Source organism: Myotis myotis, unplaced genomic scaffold, assembly GCF_014108235.1.
Source record: "Myotis myotis isolate mMyoMyo1 unplaced genomic scaffold, mMyoMyo1.p scaffold_m19_p_9, whole genome shotgun sequence".
NCBI classification, from domain to species: domain Eukaryota; kingdom Metazoa; phylum Chordata; class Mammalia; order Chiroptera; family Vespertilionidae; genus Myotis; species Myotis myotis.
In genome coordinates, this window is record NW_023416401.1 from 29,382,463 (window position 1) to 29,407,637 (window position 25,175).

The 25,175-nt window shown below is 46.5% G+C and overlaps 1 protein-coding gene across 2 annotated transcripts in view; it reads right to left on the reverse strand.

The window, feature by feature from the left end:
• The window catches only part of CHCHD6 (coiled-coil-helix-coiled-coil-helix domain containing 6), a 229,032-nt gene that overhangs the window by 99,761 nt on the left and 104,096 nt on the right, over window positions 1-25,175 (reverse strand). For both annotated transcript variants that reach the window (XM_036323111.1, XM_036323112.1), the window contains exon 5: window positions 14,370-14,453. In XM_036323111.1, coding sequence (XP_036179004.1) covers window positions 14,370-14,453 — 84 coding nt within the window. The remainder of the gene's footprint in view (window positions 1-14,369; window positions 14,454-25,175) is intronic.

The following is a 25,175-nucleotide window of genomic DNA, read 5'->3' on the forward strand; positions in this document are numbered from 1 at the left end:
ACCAGCCTGCTGGCTTCAGTTCCAGGGCCTGTGGAAACAGGGACAAGCTAAAATCTATCAAAATTAGAATGCTCAGATTACCTCCTGTGAGGAATGCCTGAGACAACTGGAGATAAGGTTTACTTGGGAAGGAAGGGAAGTGGGAGGGGGAAGGGTGGCAAGGGGAGGAGGAGTTAATTTTCACCTCTCTGGAGCACCACACGGGCTGGTCCTGTAGGGTTCTGTAACAGCTACTACTGTGCACAGTAAAAGTCGAACCAGCAAGTCATAGTTACTAGTACATGCAGAATGCCTGAGCTGATCTCCATATAGAAAACACTGCAGCCCACCTGGCGTGGCTCAGTGGTTAAGCATCGACCTATGAAACAGGAGGTCATGGTTCAATTCCCAGTCAGGGCATATGCCTGGGCTGCTGGTTCAATCCCCAGTAGGGGGCATGCATCTGATCAATGATTCTCTCTCATCATTGATGTTTCTATCTTTCCCTTCTCTGAAATCAATAAAAAAATATATTTATAAAAGAAAACAACTGCAATTGTCCATTACAGCGGTGAACTACCTCAGTAGAAAGGAGCACGACCATACATCTCTGTACACATATGACAGGAATGTTGACATGTTGTATCATTCAACCCTTATTAGTCCAATGAGATCATTGTTATTATTCCCTGAAGGAAGTTAACTAATTTGCCTAAGGGCACACAATTAGCCATAACTCAGGTAAGAAGGCAGACCCAGGTATGGATCCAAATCCCATGCTTGTCCAACCTGTGGGGAAATTAGTCAGTGGCGAACAATCACCAGGTGGGGAGACAACAGGACAACACCTGCACCAGGTCAGAGTCCTTTCAGATAAAAGCTTCTGACAGTGATTAGAGCGGGTAAACAGATTTCAGAAAACAATGAGCACGATCACTCAATTAGTAATAAAAAAGTACAAATTCAAAAGACCATTTTTTTGCCCATCAAGTCGACAAACTTAAAATAAATGAAAATGGGGGAGCTTTTAAGCTTATCATAAAATATAGATTTTAAATATCAAAATGCCCAAAACTATACTTATCAAGTTAAAACAGGCAAAACAGGAAAAGCCATTTGACATAAGTATAATTAGCAGTTAATACCCATCCTATCTAATAAAAGAAAAACATGGTAATTAGCATACGACTGCTACACTTCCCATTGGCTAAATCAGGGCGATATGCAAATTAACTGCCAGCCAAGATGGCAGCCGGCAGCCAGGCAGCTGGAAGCGAACATGAGGCTTGCTTGCTTCAGTGATGGAGGATTCCAACGGTCCCCGCCTGCCGCTGCCGGCCTCTGAGCTGCAACTCTAAGCAACTATGTTACAAATATAGAAGCTAAACAAAACCCCAGAAACCTGCTTTAGTCGCCGGGCTTCAGCCAGCAGGATCGCAACATTGTTTCAAATACAGAAGGTAAACAAAGGCCAGAAACCTGCTTTCAGCAGCGGAGGCCTAAGAGCTGGAGCCTCAGAGCTAAAGCTGGCCCAGAATAAAAAAAAAAAGAAAAAAAGGAGCAGTTGGGAGCTTCAGTCACCCGCCAGCCTGAAAACAGCCCTCAGCCCCTCACCCAGACTGGCCAGGCACCCCAGTGGGGACCCCCACCCTGATCCAGGACACCCTTCAGGACAAACCAGCCGGCTCCCACCTGTGCACCAGGCTTCTATCCTATATAGTAAAAGGGTAATATGCCTCCTAGCACCGGGATCAGCGTGACAGGGGGCAGCGCCCAAACGCCCTGATCACCCTGTGGCTCTGTGTGACAGGGGGTGGGGCCACAACCTCCCTATCCACCCTGCTCTGTTCGTGACAGGGGAAGGTGCCCCAACCCCCTGATCAGCCCTGCTCTGTGCCTGATAGGGGGGAGCTCCCCAACCCCCTGATTGGCCCTGCAGCTCTGTGCGTGACAGGGTGCAGTGCCCCAACCGCCCCCCCCCCCCCCCCCGTGGGCCCTGCTCTGTGTGTGACGGGGTAGAGCCATAACCTCCCCATCGGCCCTGCCCTGAGTGTGACAGGGTGCAGCGCCCCAACCCCCGATCCGCCCTGCTCTGTGTGACAGGGAGCGGTGCCCCAACTCCCCTATCGGCCCTACTCTGTGAGTGACGGGGGGAGCTCCCCAACCCCCTGATCGGCCCTGCTCTGTGAGTGACAGGGGGGAGCTCCCCAACCCCCTGATCGACCCTGCTCTGTGCGTGACAGGGTAAGGAGCCCCAACCCCCCTGATGGGCCCTGCTCTGTGAGTGACAGGGGGCAGCGCCCCAACCCCCTGATTGGCCCTGCTCTGTGCGTGACGGGGTGGCGCCGCAACCTCCCCATCGACCCTGCCTTGAGTGTGACAGGGGGCAGTGCCCCAACCCCCCAATCAGCCCTACCCTGAGCGTGACTGAGGGTGGCATCGCAACCTCCCGATCCGCCCTGCTCTGTGCATGACAGGGGTGGCACCCCAACTCCCCAATCAGCCCTGCTCTGAGCCCGACCAGGGGCTGCACCTAGGGATTGGGCCTGCCCTCTGCCACCCGGGAGCAGGCCTAAGCCAGCAGGGCATTATCTCCTGAGGGGTCCCAGACTGCGAGAGGGCACAGGCCGGGCTGAGGAACCCCCCCTACCCCCCGAGTGCACAAATTTTTGTGCACCGGGCCTCTAGTCCTATATAGTAAAAGGCTAATATGCAAGTTGACCGAACTGTGGAATGACCGGTCACTCTGATGCACACTGACCACAAAGGGGCAGATACTCAATGCAGGAGCTGCCCCATGGTGGTCAGTGTGCTCCCACAGTGGGAGTGCCTCTCTGCCAGAAGCCATGAGCCTGGCTTCTAGGGCCCTGATCGCCCCGCTGGTCGGGCGACTGGTGGGGGGCAGGGCCCCAAGAAGCAGGGCTCATGGCTGATGATGGCAGGAGCCTCTCCTGCCTCCACAGCAGCACTAAGGATGTCCAACTGAAGGCTTAGGCCCACTCCCTGAGGACTCCCCGAGTGCACGAATTTCGTGCACTGGGCCTCTATTATTACATAAAGAAGTCCGATAAATAGATTGTATAAAACGACCTACTGCCTAATAGGAAAATGGGTAAATAATATAAAGAGGCAATTCTCAAAAGAGTAAATACAAGATGCCAAAAAACTTAGGAAAAGATGCTCAGCCATATTAATAGTTAAAGAAATGCAACCATTTTAAGGCTGATAAAAGGCTGTAATGGCACAGATGTGTGAGGGGAACTCACTAACCCTTTTTATTGGTACCTATCTCTAAAGAGAAATTTGGATGTATTTATTAAAATTAATTGTGAAAGACTGAAAATAACCCTAAATGTCCATTAGGAGGAAAATGGTTAAATGATGGTCATCCCCAACTTGCAATCATGAAAAGGAAAACAGCAGAACTGAAAATGCAAAGTTGTCCAAGACATACTGTTAGATACAGGAAGCAAGTTAAGAAATATGAACTATGACCTCCATCTGTAAAAAAGAAACCTCTTCTGTTCTTCACACAAATAAGGCTGATATCTGCAGGGGGTGGCTGGAAGCACACCTATCAGTGTTCCTTCTGGAGAGTCCGGGCCGCACTTCATGTGCTTTCATACTGCTTCAACTTCTTGCAAACACGCATTACACTCATAATTAATTTTAAAAAGGAAAAGGAAAATAGGCCATGTAGATGAAAGGAAGGGAGCCCGGCACCATCATGCACTGCTGGCAGGAATGAGAACTGTTACAAACTTACTGCGCGGCAATCTAGCAAGGTGTGACAAGCCTGAAGTCTGGACACAATTTCTGGTGTAGTAATCACAATTCTAAGTATTTTTCCTAATAACTGAGTTCAGGCAGTAATAAAGGTGGTCAAAGGAGCCCCTATCCCCCTTTTTAGGAAAAGCCTAAAGCAACTTAGTGCAAAGAGAGGGAACTGGTAGAGTAAGTTATAGACACTGTCATAGAAGGAATAGTATACAACTAATTAAGTATAGAAATAGATTTGATGTAGAAAGAAATAATGGATTGAGTTTTTAAAAGGTTACCAAAAGACATGGATGGTTATAATCCATTTTGCAAATATTATATATACCATGACCAATATCACCACAACAGAAACAGGTCTGGCAGTATCCCCCATAATGTTAACAATGGCTACTTTTCTAGATGGAGGGCTACTTTGGCAAAGCTCGTTTTATTCCTTGGGCTTATCTGCAATTTTTGTTTTTTCTACTATGAACAGGTGATACTTAAGAAATAAGTATAAGCAATTTTTTAAAAGGCAATGCTGCTGGTTAGGCTCCAAGCAGACCAAGGGGTAATTCCCACAATGCCATTGCCAAGGCAGCATTTTCAGGGCAGAGGGATCCTGGCGCCCTTGGGTAGCACCAAGCAACATGCAGAGAATTACCTCCATCTAGTTGCAGGCACCACAGCCCCACTCTGCTGCTGGCGGCTCTGTGCTGCCAGTGCTATCAGCTGCCCTGACTGCTGAGCCACCATGTCAGGCATCTACCAGGCACTGAGCTTACTCTGGGAACAAAACAGCCAGTAGGGTAGGTGGTAGTGGGGTGCAGAGGGGGAAGCAGGAATTAGTCAGAGAAGACCTCGAGGGTGATTCTAGCATCCGGGGAGAGGCCATAAGGCTGGGCAGCATGCCAGGTAAACTGGGGAAGGGTAGAAAACACAGGCCAGGCTGAGGAATCCCAGCTTTCTCCTGAATACAGCGGGGAGTGGCTAGTGGGCTTCAGAAAGAGTCCTTCTGCAACAAGTGGCTGCCAGATCATAAGTGAAGAAGGGTCTGGCCAAAGAATAATAAATAGCGGGGAGGTGATGGTGAACCACTCAAGAGAGAGATTAGCAAGGCGCCACCATTGTGGGGGGAGGACAAAGGAAGATCAGGAGCCTTAAGCTCAATGATGTGAATAGATATGAGAAACAGATATGAGAAAATGTGGCAAAATTATTGAATTGGCCACGAGTGCAAAAGGGTGGCACAGCACTAGTAGAGAGAGGCCAAAGGGTAAGTTTGAGTTCCCTTCTCAACATCTCACCACCACAGTGGCCAAGTGAGTGAAGGAAAGGTTCAAGGGAATTCACTGGGTCAAACTGAGCTGATCGAGGCTGGGAAGGAAAGAGGTGAGAAGGAAAGGAAAGGAAAGGGAAAGAGCATGGAGTCCCTATTTAATTAAAAGTATTTGTTTGACTGGGTCTTTTTCAGCAGGGAGAGGTGGCAAACTACACACATGACTGACAGACACTTCTGGTTCTTCAACCTCTAAGTACTTATTTAGGAGACTTAATGTGCTGGAGGAAAACCAACAGACAATGACCCCAGGGCAGGAGCTGCTGCATGTTAATGTAGCTGCTGCCAGAAGCGGTGCTGAGACCACTTCAAGAGGAGATAGTGATTGCGCCTTTGCTTAAAAGGACCCTAGCACCAATAACAGAGGAAATGACATAAATCAGCAGCCGAGCACAGCCACCTCACCACTGTGATTTGGCTCTGGCCTTGCATGAAAATGTCCCCTCCTAACACAGGAAACAGTCGGTTTTCCCACAGCATTTACTTTACTTTTCTGGACTGGGTTCAATACAATGATGGAGAAAAAAGGTAACAGGAACCTAAAGAGTTCTGCAATAAGTTGTTGGTCTAAAAAAATGGCACAGAGTTTGAGGTGATGAGAGACTTACTAGCCTCAGAACCAATGGCAACATGGTGGCTCTGGTGGATCTTGACTTATACCAGAAACAGACAAAAAGTCAAAAAAAAAAAAAAAAAACCAACCCTGGAGACAGATTTTTTAGGAAATTGGAGAAATAATGTTATTCTTTGAGGCAAGAAACAATACTGTAGCTATGTAAGAAAATGTCCATACTTTTTAGAGACACATATTGAAGTATGTAGGGGAAGTCATGGTCATTGATTGGGACTTGGTGTAAAGTACATGAGCAAAGAACAAAGAAGGAAATTGGAATAGATATGAGAAAATGTGGCAAAATTTTTGAATCTGGGGAATAGGAACAGAGAGATTCATTTTACTATTGTCCTATTCTACTTAAAGTAGATTATACTGTGGACCATTTTAATACAGTTTCAAACAATACTCTGAGTAGCTGATGAAACACTGATCCCCTGAATTAGCTAGCCAAGGGCTATGGGCAGCAAACTCTGACTGCTCCCCATAATCCCAAATTATTCATGTGAAAACTGCTGCCTATTTCAAAGCTTGTTTCTTTAGCTGTAAAGCAGGGATGATAACAGTTCTTACCTTACAAGAGTGTTTTGAGGATGCAATAGATTAGTACATGTCATGAGGCTAGAACACACCTGGCACTTTCACAGCAAGAATTCAAACAAGGGCAGTTGTCATTTTATCACCCAGATCACTGGGTTCTTGTGAAGGTCGAAGGAGGGACTCCCAGTAAGGTGCTTGGCCAGGGCTTTGCAAGTGGAGAGCACTCAGCAATTGTTAACTACTGAGCACCAAGAAAGCCAGCTCTGGAGACAGAGGGACAATTTGTTAGCAATATTTTACACATTTAATTCTCAAAACTAAAACTGCCCTACAAGATAGGAACCACTATTATTCCAATTTTACACATGTGGATTCAGAAAGAACGAAGTCTTAGATTTGAAGTTTAATGGCGCTGAAACCTTACACCATCCCTTAACCTCGCTGAGTGTCTTCATTTTCATTTGTAATATGAACACTCCTCTCCTACTTCCCACCCCCACTGCCATAAACCCTAAGTGACATAACTTAGGTACTGTGTGTAGCAAAAAGGAGGTGTGCCACCAGTTCAGCTGGATTCTTATCCCAGACATCTGTCCCGGAAAAGCCTGGCCACAAGGCCCAGGAAAACCGCAGCCTCTCCCAATGTGCAACAGAGACTGGAGTCTCTGCTCCCTCCTCACCTCAATGGTTAGTATGAGATAAACAAAAGGATTTTTGCAAAGTATGAGATGAGACTGAGGTAAAGAAACAGATCTTTAGCAAACATACCAGAAGCAATATACGAAGTAGAGGCAGGGAAGGTGAAATGAGAATGGAGGTGAAGGTGGTGACAGTGATGATGATGGTGGACATGGAGGTGGAGGTCAGGGTGGTAGAGATGGTGGGGATAGAGGTAGATGTAGATGTGATGGAGATGATAGTGGAGATGATGGTGCCAGTGGAGGTGAAGGTGGCAGTGGTGATGGAGGTAGAGGTACTGGTGATGGTGGAAGTGGAAGTGATAATGGAGGTGGCAATGGAGGAGTTGGAGATGGTGGTAGGAGTGAGATGATGGTTTTAGAGGTGGTGGGGTGATGGAAGCCAAGATATAAAAGCATCTAACTCTAGCACCTATAATTAACAACTACTCTCACCCTAATGTAAAAAGCTAACTATAAGACTAATGCACGTAACAGCAAGGAATTAGAGTTCTGGTTATACTATTAGCTAGCTATATGACCGCTGGGGACAATGAGAGCAATGGCATTATATTGCATAGTTGGCTGGTAATAGTAATGGCAGCTACCATTTATACTATAATATATTACAATAGACTAGGTTCTATGTTATGCCCTTTATTACCTTGATAATGTAGTTATTACTGTCTCCTGGTAAAAATGAAGACAGCCAAGGCTCCAGGGCTTAAGTGACTTGATCATGTCTATAAAGCCAATAGGTGGTGAAGATGAGTCAAACCCAGGTCCCTCTAGAATCAGTGGTTCTCAACCTTCCTAATGCCGCGACCCCTTAATACAGTTTCTCATGTTGTGGTGACCCCCATCCATAAAATTATTTTCGTTGCTACTTCATAACTGTAATTTTGCTACTGTTATGAATCGTAATGTAAATATCTGATATGCAGGATTTATTTTCATTGTTCGTGACCCACAGGTTGAGAACCGCTGCTCTAGATCTAAAAACTCAGTTTACCAAGTGAGTCTCAAACCTCTTAGCTGCTATCGGGGCCTTTTTATTTTAATCTGTGAAAATAACTGAATGGGAGCAATGGTTCTCAATTTCTTTGTTCCCTCCTGTCTCACTGATGACCCTTATCAAAGACCCTGGGTCCCACTGGCACAGGCATAACAAGTCCACCCTTGCTGAGAAAGGCCATTCTAAATCCCTTTCATTTATCACTACCATACACTGTTGAGAACCTACAAAATGGTATTAGCAGGGTAACTGGTGTGCAGGTATCCTTCTTCACCTCACCTGGTGAAGAACTTCGGACTCAATAATCTTCAAGAGTCCTTTGGGCTCAGACCTTTTTACCAGCTCAGCTGGTAAAGAACTGCTCCCTAGGATGATCCGGGGAGGTAAGACTTCTTTCCCACTAGGGTTGATTTCTTGCTGTACTGTTTTCAGGTCACTGTTATCTCTTTCTCCTCTGAATTCCCTGCTCTGGCAGCTTTTCTATGCAGGCATGCCACACTTGGAAATACTTGCTTTGTCTGTCTTGCACCTAAATGGCGGGCACTTCTCTGAGTCTCTGGTACCGACTTTGGGCCTCCCCTCACTCAGGATAAAAGTCTGCTGGCCATTAGGGCAGTTGGCAGTCAGTAGTTCTTCCAGCAACACACACCACTCACTCACCACACAGCTGGAAACCCACTCCACCTCCCGGGCCAAAGGCTGACTCCTCTGAGAATGCTTCTCCCAGAGAAACTGGCCCTTCTCATTGCATGCCCTCCAACCACCTTTGGAACTGGCTTCCACCGGATCCCCCTCAGAGATACGTTATGAATTCTCCTCTCACAAATGGGTTCAAGTGACTCCCTCTTAAACGACAATGTTCTCATTCTGTTTGCAGACCCAAATAACCCTACATGTAACCCAGCTTCAGTCTCCACTGCAATCCTGAAAAGGCTCCTTTAACGTAACTCATGTCTTTCAAAGCAATTAAGAGGCCTCTTCTCAATCCTAGTCCGCTCTGCCCTGCAGCCATGGCACTAGTTCTCCTGAAGCTCTCCCTCCCGAGCTGCATGATGTGGGGAAAGAGCAGACACGCTGGAGCCCTGCCTTCACCCAGAGGATGAACAGCCTCTGGCAGCTCGTTTCACCTGGTCCCTAATTTCTTAGTTTGTAAAATGTGTAATATAATCTACCTCACGGGTTGCTGCAAAGATTAGTGACAACTTATATAAAAGAGCCTGGCACAGCACATGCTCATAGAAACTGTAATGACTCATCTTGCAGGACACAGAACTCTGCCTGACACTTCTCAATCACCTGCTGGTCACCTCCACTTTATATGTACATGTTTAGAATTACCCAAGTGTAGCGGCTTGCTCGAATTTTTCTCTTTCTCTTAATTGTTCTTTTGGCTATCCAAGCTCCAATCTCTCTCCCACTTACAGCCCTTTAAGAATTCCCACCATTACCCTAAAGGAAGACCACACTTGTCAGCCAGTCATCCAAGTCCCTCACAATCTGACCCCAACCTATTTTTACAGCTTACCGCCCACTGCCAACTGGTACATGGAGCACATTGGCTGGGGTATCCATCCAGAAGCCGCACCTTCTCCATGTCCTGCTCATTCTCTACACACAGCTTCTACCTAAAAGCCTTTTTGACAAGAGCTCCCCTTTTCTTCTTGGGGCCCCCTGTGTCACTGTTTCCTACTTGTGCACACACACTTTCCTCTCATTATTCTTGCATTTACTGAGCACCTATTCTATGCCTCCCCAGTCCTTGGTGATGAATCACTCTGATGAATCAGATCAATGAGAACTTTGAGCTCCTAGACCTTCACAGCCTGGAAGTGAAAAAAACCGCAGACACCAGGAACCACAAGACAGTGTGGTGAGTGCTAGAACACATGACAGGGTCACAGGGCCCAGAGTGCGGATAAGAAGGAATGGCGGGTAATTCTATGAGTGCCTGAGGCTCAATCCCTGGCCCTGATTGGGGCCGTGTGGGAGGCAACCAATCAATGTGTCTCTCTCACATCAATGTTTCTCTCTCTCTGTCTCTCCTCCTCCCTTACACTCTCTCTAAAAATCAATGGAAAAATATCCTCAGGTGAGGACTAACAACAACAACAAAAATAAAAATAAAAATTTATTAATGCCTGAGGGCAGGCCCGTCTTCCTCAGCTGCATTCAACTTTTTATTAAGTAGGACATACTGACAGAAAAGTGTAAAATCCTCTAAACATAGCTTCATGAACTCTCACCACTGAACACACCTGTGTAATTGGCACCCAGGTCAAGAAAAGGAACCTTGCCCCCCGCATGTTCCCTTAGTCACTACTATCCTCAAGAGGTACTATTATCCCACTGGCTGACACCACAGATTAGTTTTGCTGTGTTTGTAGGTCATACAAATGGGCCCATCCAATGTGCACATTTAGCTTCGGCAGACACTGGATAACAGTTTTCCAAAGTGGCGTTGCCAACTGGCAGCACATCAGCAGTGCCTGAGAGCTTGGGTTAACCTACAGCCTGACCGGCACTTGGAGGTGTCCATCGTTCCCCTGTCAGCCATTCTACTGAGTGCACACAGCCCTGTGGCTGTGAATACATTTCCGCAATATCTGTGAGGCTGGGCCCTTTTCACGTTTCCTGTGAAGAGAACTTTCTGTATTAAACTCCTCTTCCCTGAACCTAGAGCAGCTCCTGTTTTCCTGACAGGCCCTAACTGGCACCCCAGAGACACCAGGCAGGGAGCCGTTCAGTGCTGTCACTAAGAAGGCTGCAGGATTGGCAGGATCACATGACGGTCACAAGAAGGCCAGAGTAGAAGCAAAGACAAAAACAGGAGAAGGGCCGGGATGGTGTGCACCAACGGGAAGGAAGCTAGATCAACATTCCGGGGGAAAGAGCCTGAAATCCAGAAAGAAGACATATTTCTGCGTTTCTTCCTTTCTCCCTGCCTCAGTCTTTGAAGGTAGACCCCCAAAATGCCCTCTCCACTTTTTTTCTAAACTCAGGTGCTGAGTTTAGAAAAAAATGAGACTATTTTTATGCAGCTGGAAGGGCCGCTGGTCATATGCAGCTGGCTCTCAGGCACCTTCCCATCTGGGATCCTAATCTTCAAAACCTCCACTCCCCTTACAAACTGGATTTTGAATTTCGTGAGGCAGGAACCACAATTGTCTTAATCTCTGGGCATTTAGCAGAATTAAAAAAATGTGGAATTACTGAATGGCTATGCATTTATTAAATAAGGGGAAAGAGGCTGGAAATAACATGAAAGAGAAATGAAAACTTCTATCTCAGGCACTTTTACAGAAATGACTACTCATCCCCAAAACAACTGGCAGGATGGTCTTAAAATTCCCATTTCAAAGATAAGAGAACAGAAGCTCAGAATTTAAACAACTTGCTCAGAGTCATAAGGCTGTTAAATTATTGAGGCAGAACTAAGGCTGAGGTCTGCTGGACTCCAAAGCCCGCTTACATCCCCATCCTACTTGGCTCCATGGTGGAGGGCAGAAGAGTGGTCAGCTCAACAGCTATCAGGGCCGAGTTCAGAGCCACTCAGCATAAGTCACCCTTAGCCCCATGATAGCTGAATCCAGGTGTGGTATATGTGGAGCCGTGGCAAACGCCAACATTTTTGCAGATTTTACCTTGCTAATGCCCCCACCAACTCCCTGAAAGAAAGCATTAGTATTTCCATTTTACAGATGAAGAAACTGAGATGTGAGAAGGCGAACTGGCTGCAAAGTGCGATGATACAGAGCTGCACATGGGCCCAGGTCCAGCGTTCAGCCGCACTGCCCTCTGCTTCGCAGCGTGTGTGTGAGTTCCGTGTCTGGGATGTGCTTACAGGTGCCCTAAGACCCTCACAAGGCAGCTTGCTGCTCTCTGTGGTGAAATGGAAAACACTCCTCACTTAGATCTTACAGTGTGGGCGTGAGGAAAAATTACTCGGAAAGATTATAAAGCATAGGAGCCCTACAAAATGTGATTTGCGCACTTAAGAATAATCATCTAGAGGATAAATACTGCAGTACAAAGGGGTTAAGAAGTCTCCTCCTTGAAAAATGAGTCTGGGTTCTGTGCAGGCTGTTCCTACATGACAAGCACAATAGACCAGCACTCCAGGCAGGCACCCTACCACAGGGGTCCAGCCAAGAGGTATGTGGACCACCAATCTGCCTCCAAGAGCCCCGGCCTCCGTCTCCCCCACCCCCACCTTCTCTCACCTGTGACCAAAAGCCCAACAATTTGGGGTGGTAAAGGATGATTCAACAACTGTTCCAAGTTTCCCCCTGAACAGGTTTCCACCACCAATTTCTAAACTTAAAAGGAATTGGGGGAAAAAGAAAAGGAAAGGAGCTTAATGGTTGGAAGGCCCTGAAGCTGTGTGTACAGAAATGTCAAGGTCTGAGAGTATTCAACAACTGAAAGCAGAATAATAAAAGCAAGAGTTCATAAAAGAGATTGTCGGATGCTGTTTCCATCCTCCCAAGCCGTTACCGGAATAAAATTATCCACAGAGAAAAATGGAAAACTTTTTCAAAACGGATACAATTAAGCTTTTGACCATGCCTCCTCGATCCCCACTCTCCAGCCCACTCCGTTCCCCAGCCCCCTCACCAATCTCCAGTTTCTGGGATGTTTGAGGCTCTTTCCTCCTTTGTATTATCACAGCAAAATGCTGCTCTTTAGCCTAGCTGGCATGGCTCAGTGGTTGACATCTACCTATGAACCAGGAGGTCACTGATTGATTCCCTGGGCACATGCCCAGGTTGCGGGTTCGATCCCCAGTGTGGGGCGTGCAGGAGGCAGCTGATCAATGATTCTCTCTCATCATTGATGTTTCTATCTCTCTCTCACTCCCCCTTCCTCTCTGAAATCCATAAAAAACATATATATGTTTTTAAAATGCTGCTGTTTAAGAGTCGAAAGGAGATCATGTTTTTGCACCTCCTTCTGGATGCATTCAATACTGTTCACAATCCTGTGGGAAAACCTCATTAACAAAATAAAAGCCTGCATGTGCATGCATACGGAGTCTGGACTTCACTTTATGATGCGTGGGGAGAGTAGATGAGAAGGAAGGGCTCAGCCCAGAGAATGTCCTTTCCTTCAGGAAAGCAGAGGACTATCATAGAGAGGAGACAGGAGCATGACGAGAGGAAAACAGATTTTAGGGGAGGAAATAAGCTGTGAGGCTACTTGCCTTCCACCCCCCACACACACATGCCAAACCCAGAGAGGAAAATGCAGGAGGAGCACAGCAGGAGACCGTAAAATTGCACACTTAACAAAAAAAAATCTGTGCTTATGAACATATGGGCAACTGTGATAATTAGAGCTATGGCTGGTGGAATGTTTTTACCCTTTTCCAGGATCTCAAATCACAATCCTTGTCATTACAGTTATCGTCAAACCTGGGCAGGAGGCTGTTCCGGGAAACATGTGCTTGTTAAGGCCTACCCACCTCTGTAGGCAGCTCGAGGTGCCCTGCCAGCCCTTGGGACCACAGGCTGTCACCATCAGCATTTGTGTCCACATCACAATTCTGATGGTCCCTGAGACACCCCAAAGCGGGTGGACAGGTGGGGGTGTCCATGGAGCAGGGAGGAAACGCCCCCATGTCCCTGCTGCCTGGAAATCCAGAAACCCACATTTCTGCCAGGCTAGAGTGTGGCATTCCACAGGAGAAAGCCCTTATGAAAATCAAGCCCCTCAAGCAAACTGTCAATTTCAAAGCTCCAAACCGTGACAAACGATTCTCAAAGATTTGCCTGCAATAAGCTGATGGCTCAGGTTGCTTGGCATGCTGTCTCAGGCAGGAGAGAGAACTATTTTTTTACCCTAACCCAACCATCCCTCCCACATTTTAAGCCATTTCTTTGAAAAATAATCTGCCGTGATCAGCAAGTGAGTCCCTCCTCCCCCCTACCCCCTCTTTCAAAGTAGGCAAGTTACCAAATGAATTTTCAGGAATTGTTGTAGGCTTTTAAAAAAGGAATGAAATGTCTTTGAATCTCATTCATTTCAAAGGCTTATCCTTAGAAAAGTAGTATAGCTATGGTGCACTTTGATCTCCCCAAATCCCAGGAGAAAATCAATAAGACAACTTTAATATATTTGTATAGCAAGACTTCACGTTATTATTATTTTTATCCAGTGCAGCTTAACTAAAGTGAGAAACGTATACTGGGTCTCAGCACTGCCCTGTGGTGCAACGATTTTTTACTAAAATTGAACTACAACGAGCAAGGCATTCAACAAAAAGATCTCTGTGACTGCCACTTGTTGAAAGTTTGGGGGTGTGGTGCTCACTGTGGCATGTAGGAGGGCATGTCCATGGGGTGACTGGCTATTGGGGTGAATGGGCACTGAGGAACTGTGGCTTCCTCTCTCCCTGACAGTGCCATTAGGACCCGGCCCCCCCAAAAGGCAGCCGAGCCCCAATCTTACCTTCTTCTCAATGTGCGCCAGCTGCTCCTTATAGAAAGCGTTGCGGCGTCTCAGCTCCGACTCTCGGTTCTCCAGTTCGCTGGCCTAGTTGGAAGAGAACAAAGTCCATGTTAACCAGAAGCAGCTGGGCTAGGGCTGCAAGGAGAAACCCACGACGATTTCTGCTCACAGTGGCATTAAAAATGAGAAAAGAGCGATACTGGAACCCGTGCTATGCTACATCGCTTGCCTACCTTGTGGTTAATTTTCACCACAACACTTAACAGTAGGTCATTTTAAGAACCATTTCGCAGATGACAAGCACTAACATTTACTGAATGCTACTAGTGCATGTGCCAAGTATTGGACCAAGTGCTTCCCACATATTCTTTCATTTGAGCCTTACAATTTCTCTAAAAGGTAGATAGGCTTATTATGATCCCCTATTATAAATGAAAAAACCGAGGGGCTAAGTGGCCCAATGCTCATCGCTACGAGGAAAGAGCTGGGGCCAGGTCCTAATGGCAGATGCAGATGTCCGTATACCTGGCCATGAGTCTGTACACCTGGCACCACACCAGGCCAGTGACTCACTCTCTAAGTTGTAAGAGGCAGGGATGCCAAAAGGTCCTTCTTTTGGTGAGGCAAACTCTGTAGGGCCGGAGGTTGCAGTGACTCCCTCGCCCACCTGGTGGTAACAAACAGAACTGCTGGTGCATACAGCAGAGGACCCGCCCTCATGGTCACAGTTAGAAGGAGGGGCTTGGTTAACCATGACAAGCAACCTGGAACCAGCTAACCTGGGCTGAACCCACATCGCCCTTCACTAGCTGAGTGACCTCGAACAATTTTCTAACTCCACCAAGATCCTGCTTACTCAGGTATCCTTTATAATAAAAGCCTAATATGCAAATTGTCCCCTTGACCGGGAGTTCAACCCCGGGAGTGGCCACTCACTATGATGTGCACTGACCACCAGGGGGCGGCACAGAACATGGCGGGCATCAGCAATGCAGCGTTGGCAGCTGGCGGCAGGGGAGGTTTTATGGGCTCTGATGGGCCCCAACGAGACTGGGACCACTACAGGATGGTGGAGCAGGTGAGCGGGCAGCACCAGGCCAAGGCGGGTGCGAGGGGGGCCTGATCGCACCGCTGATCGTCCCGCAGACAGCAACCAGTGGGCAGGGCCGCTGCCCAGCTCCCACATGCTGAGGGAGCCGGGCAGGGGGCCTGGCCCTGACTGATGGCCCCACAGACAGTAACCAGCAACCGGCAGGCCCTGATCTCCCGTTCGGGGCTGGGTCCCGGGCTCGGACAGGGAACTGGGGAGTGGGTTACGGCAACCAACCTCCCGCAGCACCCAGGTGGGGGGCTGCAACCTCTCGCTAGCTACCTGGGGGCGGGGGTGATGAGGACGGAGGTGTGGTGAGAATGCAGGGTGTCCAAACTCGCTCTCACTTTCCCTGCTACCCTCCCCCGGGATGCCAGGGTTCACGCGCCGGGGTAAGCAGCCCCCTACCCCCACGCTCAGATGCCAGGTGCCTGCAAGGATCCTGCCCTGCACCCGCACGGCCTTTTCTGGGTGAGCTGGGCCACAGCCACAGGACCACAGGGGCCAGTCGGGCTCCCCATGGGTTCACACAGGAGCCGGTCTGCGAGGCCAGCCAGAAGAGAGCACGCTGCCCACCCGGGCGGCGCCGCTGGGCGGCCCAGAGGCCCACGCTGCACCCTGGCCCACACATCCAGCCGTGCTCACTGCATCTCTGCGTGGAGACTTGGGTGCTGGACTCAGGCAGAGGGGGGCGCATGGGGGCCCAGGGGCCCAGGTGCTGCCCAGGGCCCAGAGGTCAGCTGGGACCTGCCCTTCCACACCAGACACTCACGTGTTGATCGCCGGCCAGGCCTAGGGACCACACCCATGCACGTATTTCATGCACCAGGCCTCTAGTAACATATAAACACGGGACTGTATAGAGGTTAAAGGAAACCCCTAGAAAGGGGCATGCCACTGCAGGCCACCACAATGCTACACCAACATCATGGCAAAGCGGGGTCTGAGAACTCCGGAAGACAGGCTTGGTGCTTGTAGGAGGAATAATGCCATCTGCTTGCCTCCACCCTCTGCTAAGGGTCAAGTGTGATCAGACACCATTCTAGGTTCCTGTGTGACTTCATTCTCATGACCCCAAGAGCTGGTCGATGACTAAGGTGGACTATGAACCTAAGTCAGTGTGACACTGAGTTCTGGGCTTCTTCCTTCAAACCACACGATGAATGCGTGGGTCTGCACTGCTCGGAAACACCAGGCAGGACAAGAACTGGTGTGTCTGAAAGCTCATTTCCTTGGCATTGCTACTCTCCTTGGCATGAGCCTTTCTGAAGCCACAGCGGGAGTGGATGTGAGTATGGGGGAAGGCTGGTAATGTGGGGAGCTGACCCCACGACAGTGTCTGAGGAAAGGCTTGGGTTTGGAGGACCACACAGCTCCCAGGAAAATCCAAGCCAGCAGGGCTAGGCGACAGGCTGACCACCTGAGAGTCAAGTTCTAATGCCAGCTAGATCACCGAGGGGCCTGTGAGCTTAAGCAAGCTGCTAGCCTTCTCTTATGTCTTTTCTTACCTGCAGAATACAGAAGAGTAATAACTTGGCTCCCAAGGCAGCTGTAAAATATCTAAAAATGCCAAGAAGGCTTCTGGAATGCCTGTGGAATGCCAACACTTAAAAAAAACCAAAGAACTAAATACAAACAGTGAGACTGAATACTGGGGATTTCTCGCAAGATTTTTCAAAGCATGATGCTGAGGCAGGTTCCAGGAATGCGAGAATGGCTAATCTGTGCTGGATCCTCAGCAGCCAGCACTCACCAGTTAACTATCCCTGGTGCAATCAGAGAATCTGATACAGTAAAGTAGCCAGCAAGAAATATCTCCTGGGCCCTGGACCTGCCATTTTCTGGCCAACAGTCCCAGCCAAGCAGGAAGATGACATCTGAAAGCAAAATTGTTTTGAGGCTCTTCCGTGGCCATTCACTAGGGGTCAGTGGGGCAGCAGACAGGGGGGCACTTCCACATGTCCACCCACCACCTAACTGACAAATTGGGATGGGCAGTGGCTCCAGAAATGCTCAGCCTATGTTGCCGTTATGAACACTGATGTCAAGAATGGGACGCAGAGCTAAAGGCTCCAGGCAGAGCTCCCCAACTACTGCTGCTTCCTCAGGCCACATAGAGACTATTCACAAAGGAGAAGGTATATTGAGGAGCCAGGGGCCTTCTGTAATTACATCAATTTGCCACATAACTAAGCTGTTACCAAGTAAGTGATGAACTGCTTCAAGAGTTATGAGTCTGTCTTGCCCACTGGAACAGAAGCTCTGTGAGAGGAAGGGCCTTGGCCGACTCCAGCACATCCCCCAAAGCCTTGGCCTCCAGCAGTAAGCCAGCCAGGTGACTAGCTCACTGCCTTCACTCCATCCCCTAATCAGTACTACCAACCCACTCTGTTCATCTGAGATTTATAATGAAATCCAGTGACTGATAATGGACAGGAGGTGACATGGTAAAGGGCTGTAGAAAATGAATGAGATATAAACACTTGGATGTCAGTGCCTGGCCCAGAGTAGGCCCTCGATGATTCGATTTTGATGAATGAAGGCAGGCATCAGACAACACTAGTCACTCTACATAGCTGTAGAAGTCCAACACCTGCTTTCTAGCACTCACAGACGACATGCAGCAGGCATCTCTCAGCATGATCATGAAATGAGGGCAGCACAGACAGGTTTCAGTGGCTGATTCAGTAATCATCAGAACATTATTGAGTGTCCACCATGTGACAGACACTATCGTAAAGGGGCTGCGGATACAAAACAGAAAAGAGAGAAAGTTTCTGTTCCCAGGAAGCTTAGATCCCAGTAGGACAGACAAATGTGGGAGCAGATAAATCAGGTAATTTCAGAGAGGGATGTGTGCTGAGGAGACCACAGACAGAATAACTTATGGGGTAGCGGGTTGCTATTTTCTCTAAGGAGATTTCCAAAACAGTCTTCTGGGAGGAAAAATACTGAATAAAGTATGCTATCTCCAACACAAAGGGAAAATATCACCTTTATGAAGACATACTCAGCAGATCACAGTCTTTGAATAGGGAATTGAACGGAATCTTTAGTGATTTAGTCAAGGATTTCCTCCAGTTAAGAGAGCACAATGAGTTCATACTCTGATGTGTCTACTTTGCTCCAAACACATAGTCAGGGCAGATAAAAAATAAGAGCACAAGACCAGAGAGACATAGCCAGCCTCAAAAAACAAGATTAAAATCCCCAACTAAACAGAAATGCAAAGCAGTAGGTGAGGCTGAAGGCAGCAGAGATGGCCAGAGCCAATGCTGCTCCACAGAGGGGAAGCACTGGGGCCAGGTTTGCCACATAGAGCTTAGGGCTTCAGAATAAGAAGCTGCTGTAACAAATTCCTCAAGACCCCAATGTAAGACATGGTTTTCCGTTTTGCTTGGACCTAGGTTTAGCCCACAGGCCCAGGCTACAGCCCTAACAAATGAACCAAGCACCCATGATAGGTCCCAGAGCCGCAGCACCACCAGAACCACAGTGGAGGCAGGCCTCCAAAGGCCACACCACACCTGGCCCTGCACTTGGGTGCAATATAGGCAACCACAAAAATACTACACAGGGAGGGAAAAATGAGAGAGAAAACAAAACAAAGCAAAACAAGACCAATATCAAACTTTCTACTCAAAACAAGCCTGCAAACCAACCCCAAATATGTGCAGAAATATAATGCTTAGAAAGAATACTAATAAAATCAGCAGCTTGAATATGAATTCACTCCAGATTAAATTTATTTTATGGGACATTACAAACAGAATTTGAAAAAATTTTTTATTATGGAAAATTTAAAAAACAAGACAGAATAATATAATAAAACCCCAGACTAAGCTTTCAAAATTATAAACTAAACGAAGTCTTGTTTCACCTATACTCACCACAATACCTCAACCTTCAAATTTCTTACAGCAGATCTTTACATACTACAACATATTTGTCTAAAAGATAAGGATTTTTACTTTCCTAAACAGAACCATAGCACCAATGCAAATTTAAAAATATTAACGATGGTAGAAAGGGGCGTGGGAGATAAATGGTGATGGAAAGAGACTTGACTTGGGTGATGAACACAAAATACCGTGCACAGATGATGTATTATAGAATTGTACACCTGAAATCTATATAATTGATTAACCAATGTCACCCCAACAAATTCAATGAAAAGGTAAAAAAAAATTAATGTTAACATCATCAAATATTCAGCCAGTATTCAAATTTCCAATGGATAATATACTTTAAATGTTTTATTAATGTGCTGAAAAAATATATGGAAGAAATAATTTCTGGTGTAAAAAGATAAAAAATAGCCAAAACCGTTTTTGGCTCAGTGGATAGAGCGTCGGCCTGCGGACTGAGGGGTCCCAGGTTTGATTCCGGTCAAGGGCATGTACCTGGGTTGTGGGCACATCCTCAGTAGGAGATGTGCAGGAAGCAGCTGATCGATGTTTCTCTCTCATCGATGTTTCTAACTCTCAATCTCTCTCCCTTCCTCTCTGTAAAAAATCGATAAAATATATTTTTTTAAAAAAAGATAAAAAATAAATACAAAGAAGAAATTATGGACCTGGACCAGGAAAATCTGATAACAGGTAAATGTTATAAATTTCAATTTCTTCAAAATGAAAAATAAAATGAATAAGACAAGCCCTAACCTGAGGGCAGTAAGGAAGAAATTAGTAAACTGAAATATAGTACAGAGATTGCAGCCAGAATGTTGCAATGGAAGACAAAGATAACAAGTATGAAAGAAGAGTCTGTCAGTCTTGACTTCCTATTTCATGGCAGGGGAGGCAGAGGAAGAGGAAGGTGACGAAGGAAGAGAAGGGAGAGGGAGGAGAGGACAGAAGAATATGAGGGGAGAAGAAGAAGAGGATGTAAACAGAAAATACTAATTAAAAGTATAGGAATAGCCCTAGCTGGTTTGACACAGTGGATAGAGCATTGGCCCGCAGACTGACGGGTCCTGGATTCAATTCCAGTCAAGGGCATATACCTCAGTTGCAGGCTTGACCCCGGCTCTCTCACATCAATGTTTCTCTCTGTGTGTCTCTCCCCTCTCTCTAAAAATCAATGGAAAAATACCCTCAGGTGAGGATTAACAACAACAAAAAATTATAGGAATAAGTATAAGTAAATCAGTTATCACAATAATATGTGGTAGAACACCTTCTAAGATGGACCACATGAACCCTCTCCTGATACTCATGGCCTTGTGTGATGCCCTCCCCTTGAGTATGGGCTGCGCCGTGTGATTAACTTCTGATGGGTAGAATATGGCAAAAGTAATAAGCTGTCACTTTCCAATTGCCAAAGACAGTGATTTTTGTCTTGCTCATACTATTCCTCGCTTGTTCACACTGGTGGAGATGCCCACATGGTAAGGAACTGAGTCAGTGGGAAACCAAATCCTGCCATGTGAGGGAAGATGGAGGCGTGCCTCCCCAAGCTGAGTCCTCAGATGAGATCGAGTGCAGCTGTCTGTTTTCCAGGTTACAGCTTAATTGTGGAGAAAAAGATGGGACTAAGGCAGTTTAAAATGCCACAAAGCTCATTGCCCTTATTGAGATTCACGCCACACCCCCCCCCCCCCCCCCGTTTTTTTAACAGATATTCCTGGGTTTCTGCAAGCCTTTGGCTAATTTTCAGAGTTCTGAAAAAATAGATTCTGACCATTTTCATGAGTGATCCTTACTTCAGAGATCCTTATTCCACCATTTTCACTGACACCATCCAAAACTATAAAATAGAACCAAACAGAAACACTAGAAATAAATTTCTAGCACAGTATGTCATGAAATCATGGACAGAGCAAAGAATCAATGAACCTGAAAGCAAGTCATTACAAATTACTCCAATTGACACACAAAGATCACGAAAAATAAAATGGCACAGTGCAACCAAGATATGAAAATATCAAATGAAATAGCATACTCTTAACTGGAGTCATAGAGAAGAGAAAAATGGGGCAAAGAATAAAGACACAAAGGACAAGAACTTTCCAAAATAATTAAATACAACAAAAAATTTATCTTAGAAGTTCAAAAAAATTCCAAGCAGGATGCTTTCATAAAGTTCTTAATTCCTGAAATAATGTGCTGTTTTTTTTAACATAGTGGGGGTTTTTAAAGTAATTCTAGAGCAACCATTTTAAAAGTAACAAAAAGGGCACAAATAAAACATCAATAGAGGAAATAAAATGGAATTCTAAAGTATATTGATTCACTATACCCGCCCCCCTCCCCCCCCACACACACACAACCTTCAAGAAACTAGCAATAGAGGAACAAAGAACAGACAGAATAAACAGAAATTAAATGTCAAGTTAGTAGATTTAAATCCAATCGCATCAATATTGGCATTAAACATAAACAGACTTACCCTCCATATTAAGTTTTCTATTCTGTAAAAAAATTACCAAAAAACGTAGTGACTTAAAGCAATACAAATTGACAATCTTACAGTTACAGAGATAACAGATCATATTTGGCTAAACTCATGGTATTGGCAGGGCTGTATCCTCTGGATGCTCTAGAGCAGCGGTCGTCAACCGGTGGTCTGCGGACCACTGGTGGTCCGTGAGGTCCGAAAAGTTGGCAACTGCTGCTCTAGAGAAGAATCTGTTTACTCGCCTTTTCCAGCTGCTAAAGGCTGCCTGCATTTCTTGGCTCATGGCCCCACATCACCTGGACCTCTAACTGCTGTCATCATCTCTCCTCGGACATTCCAATCTCCCATTTTCCCTGATAAGGACCCTTGAAGTTAGTTTGGATCCACCTGGATAATACAGGATAGTATCTCCATCACATATCTTTAACTTAGTCACATCTACAAAGTCCTTTTTACCATATAAAAGAACATATTCACAGGTTCTGGGGATTAGGAGGTAGACATGGGAGGGGGGCATTATTCTGCCTATCATACCCCCAATGAAAGAGCAAAACCCTAACTCCATTGATAAGAAATACATTTTAAATATAAAGATACAAACAGGTTAAAAACAAGAAAGGAAAAATATATATATTTTAAAAGATATGTGACACAGCTAATAAGGTATCTGAGAGGTAAGTTAATGGTCTTATATGCTTTATTTTTAAGAATTGAGACAAACAAAAAGATTCCTTATTTCATGTACGGATAAAATAAGACTCAAATTATGTAACTTGTTCCCAGTCACACAGATGTAGGGTGATGAACACAGGTTTCCTGGCTCCCAGGTCACTAACTTCACAACATTTTGGGACCATGTTATCCCATTCTGAATTGTGTTTTGATCATGTAAATTCACTGGTTGATCATTGAACCATATGCCTCTAAAATTATGTATTATAACAGTGCTTCTCAAATGTTTCACACACATTTGAATCACCTGAGATTTTGATAAAATACAGATTCTGATTTATAGCTCTGGGAAGGGCCCAAGATTACATATCCATGCCCTAGACCTTCGTGCCGGGGTCCAAAAGTCCATCCAGGGCACACAAATCAAACACAGTATCCAGTTCTTTATCGGGGCCCAGACCACTATTCCATGACCCAGAGATCCAGCCCCTGGCCCAAACTCCACTCGGGGCCCAGCCCACCCTCCAGTACCCAGAACTCCCTCCCAGGAACTATACCTCCATCAGGGGCTCAGACCTACATCTGGGTCCCAGACCTTAATGCCAGGGCCCAGAAGACCATCCTGGGACCCAGAACTCATACACAGAATCCAGTGTTTTATCAGGGGCCCAGATCTCCATCTGTAGTCCAGACGACCATTCCATAACCCAGAGGTCCAGCCCACAAGCCACAACTGCCTCTGGGGCCCTAACTGCTCTCCCAGGACAAAGACCTCCATCCAGTGCTCAGACCTACATCCTCCGGACCCAGAACTTCATGCCAGGGCCCAGACGGCCATCCTGGGGCCCAGACCTCAAACGCAGAATCCAGTGTTCTAAAAGGGAGCCAGATCTCCATCCGTACTCCAGACCACCATTCCATAACCCAGAGGTCAAGCCCACGAGCAACACCTACCTCTGGGACAATAACCACGCTCCCAGGACAGAGACCTCCATCCAGTGCTCAGACCTACATCCGGGCCCCACACCTTCATGCCTGGCTCAGAAGTACATCCCGGGGCCCAGACTTCAAACCCAGGATCCAGTCCCTTATCTCAGTCTGACTTCCATAGTAGTCAAGTCCACCATTCCATGACCCAGAGGTCCAGCCCCTTACCCAGACCTCCACCCATGGCCCAGACCACGCTCCAGTGCCCAAACCTCCCTCCCAGGACCCAGACCTCCATCAGAAGCCCAGACCCACCTCCGGATCCTGACCTTCATGCTGGGGCCCAGACCTCGAACCCAGTATCCAGTCCTTTATCGGGGTCCAGACATCCACAACAGTGCAGACTACCATTCCATGATTCAGAGGTCCAGCCCCTGACTCAGACCTACACCCCAGGTCCAGGCCGCCCTCCAGTACCTAGACCTCCTTCCCAGGACCCATACCTACATCGGGGGCTCAGACCTACATCCGGGTCCCAGACCTTCATGCCAGTTCCCAGAAGGACACTCAGGGGCCTAGACCTCGAACCAAGAATACGGTCCACTATTTGAGGCCCAGACTTACATCCTTAGTTCAGACCACCATTCCATAACCCAGAGGTCCAGCCCACAAGCCAGACCTCCCCACAGGGCCCAGACCTCCATCCAGTGCTGAGACCTATATCCAGGCCACAGACCTTCATGTCAGGGCCCAGAAGTCCATCCTGGGACACAGACCTCGTACCCAGTATCCAGTCCTTTACCAGGTTCCAGACATCCACAGTAGTCCAGAGCACCATTCCATGATTCAGAGGTCAAGCCCCTGACCCAGACCTCCACCTGGGGCCCAAGATCATCCTCCAGTGCCAGATGTCAATCCCAGGCTCAGACCTCCATCAGGGACTGAGACCTACCTTCGGGTCCCAGACCTCAATGCCAGTTCCCAGAAGGCCATTCCGGGGTCTAAATTATGTTTAACACACCCCTTCCATTAAATTAGTAATAATGTGTTCTAATTTTAAAAGATGATAGAGCATTGTACAAGACAGCAGATTTTAGAGTGAGAAAAAAGCTATATTTAAATACTAGATCTGCCACTTCCCTAATGACATTGGTCTAGTTAGAACTTCTCTAAGTCTCAGCTTCCTAATCTACACCATGGGGAGATTAACAATACCTATATTTCATATGGTTGTAATGAAGTTAAATAAGATTATGCACATAAAGCATTAAACAAAGTATCTGGTACACTGTAGTTTTAAAAAAATGGCAGCCAATAATGATTATCATGATAATAAAAGTGTTATTATTAAACTCTGAAACAGAAAAGAAAATATACCTATCCACAACCCATAACGGATAGCAGATTTTTAATGTAAAAAGGTAAATCTCAAAAACAAATATAACTTTGAGATGATCTGAGATCATCTCTGCCCTTGAACTGATACTGAGATGCTCTGAGATGCCCTGTCAACTTCCCTCTCACGTAGGCACATATCAATGTTACTTTCCCTCATTACACATATATGTCCCACTTAATATGTCTATCCACAGTAATTGCTATCGATATCTTTTTTTAAAAGTGTTACTGAATTTATCTATTGACATATAATTCACATACCATAAAACACTCCCTTTTTAAACCTTAGTGATATACTAAAAGCCTCAATGGTTTTTAAT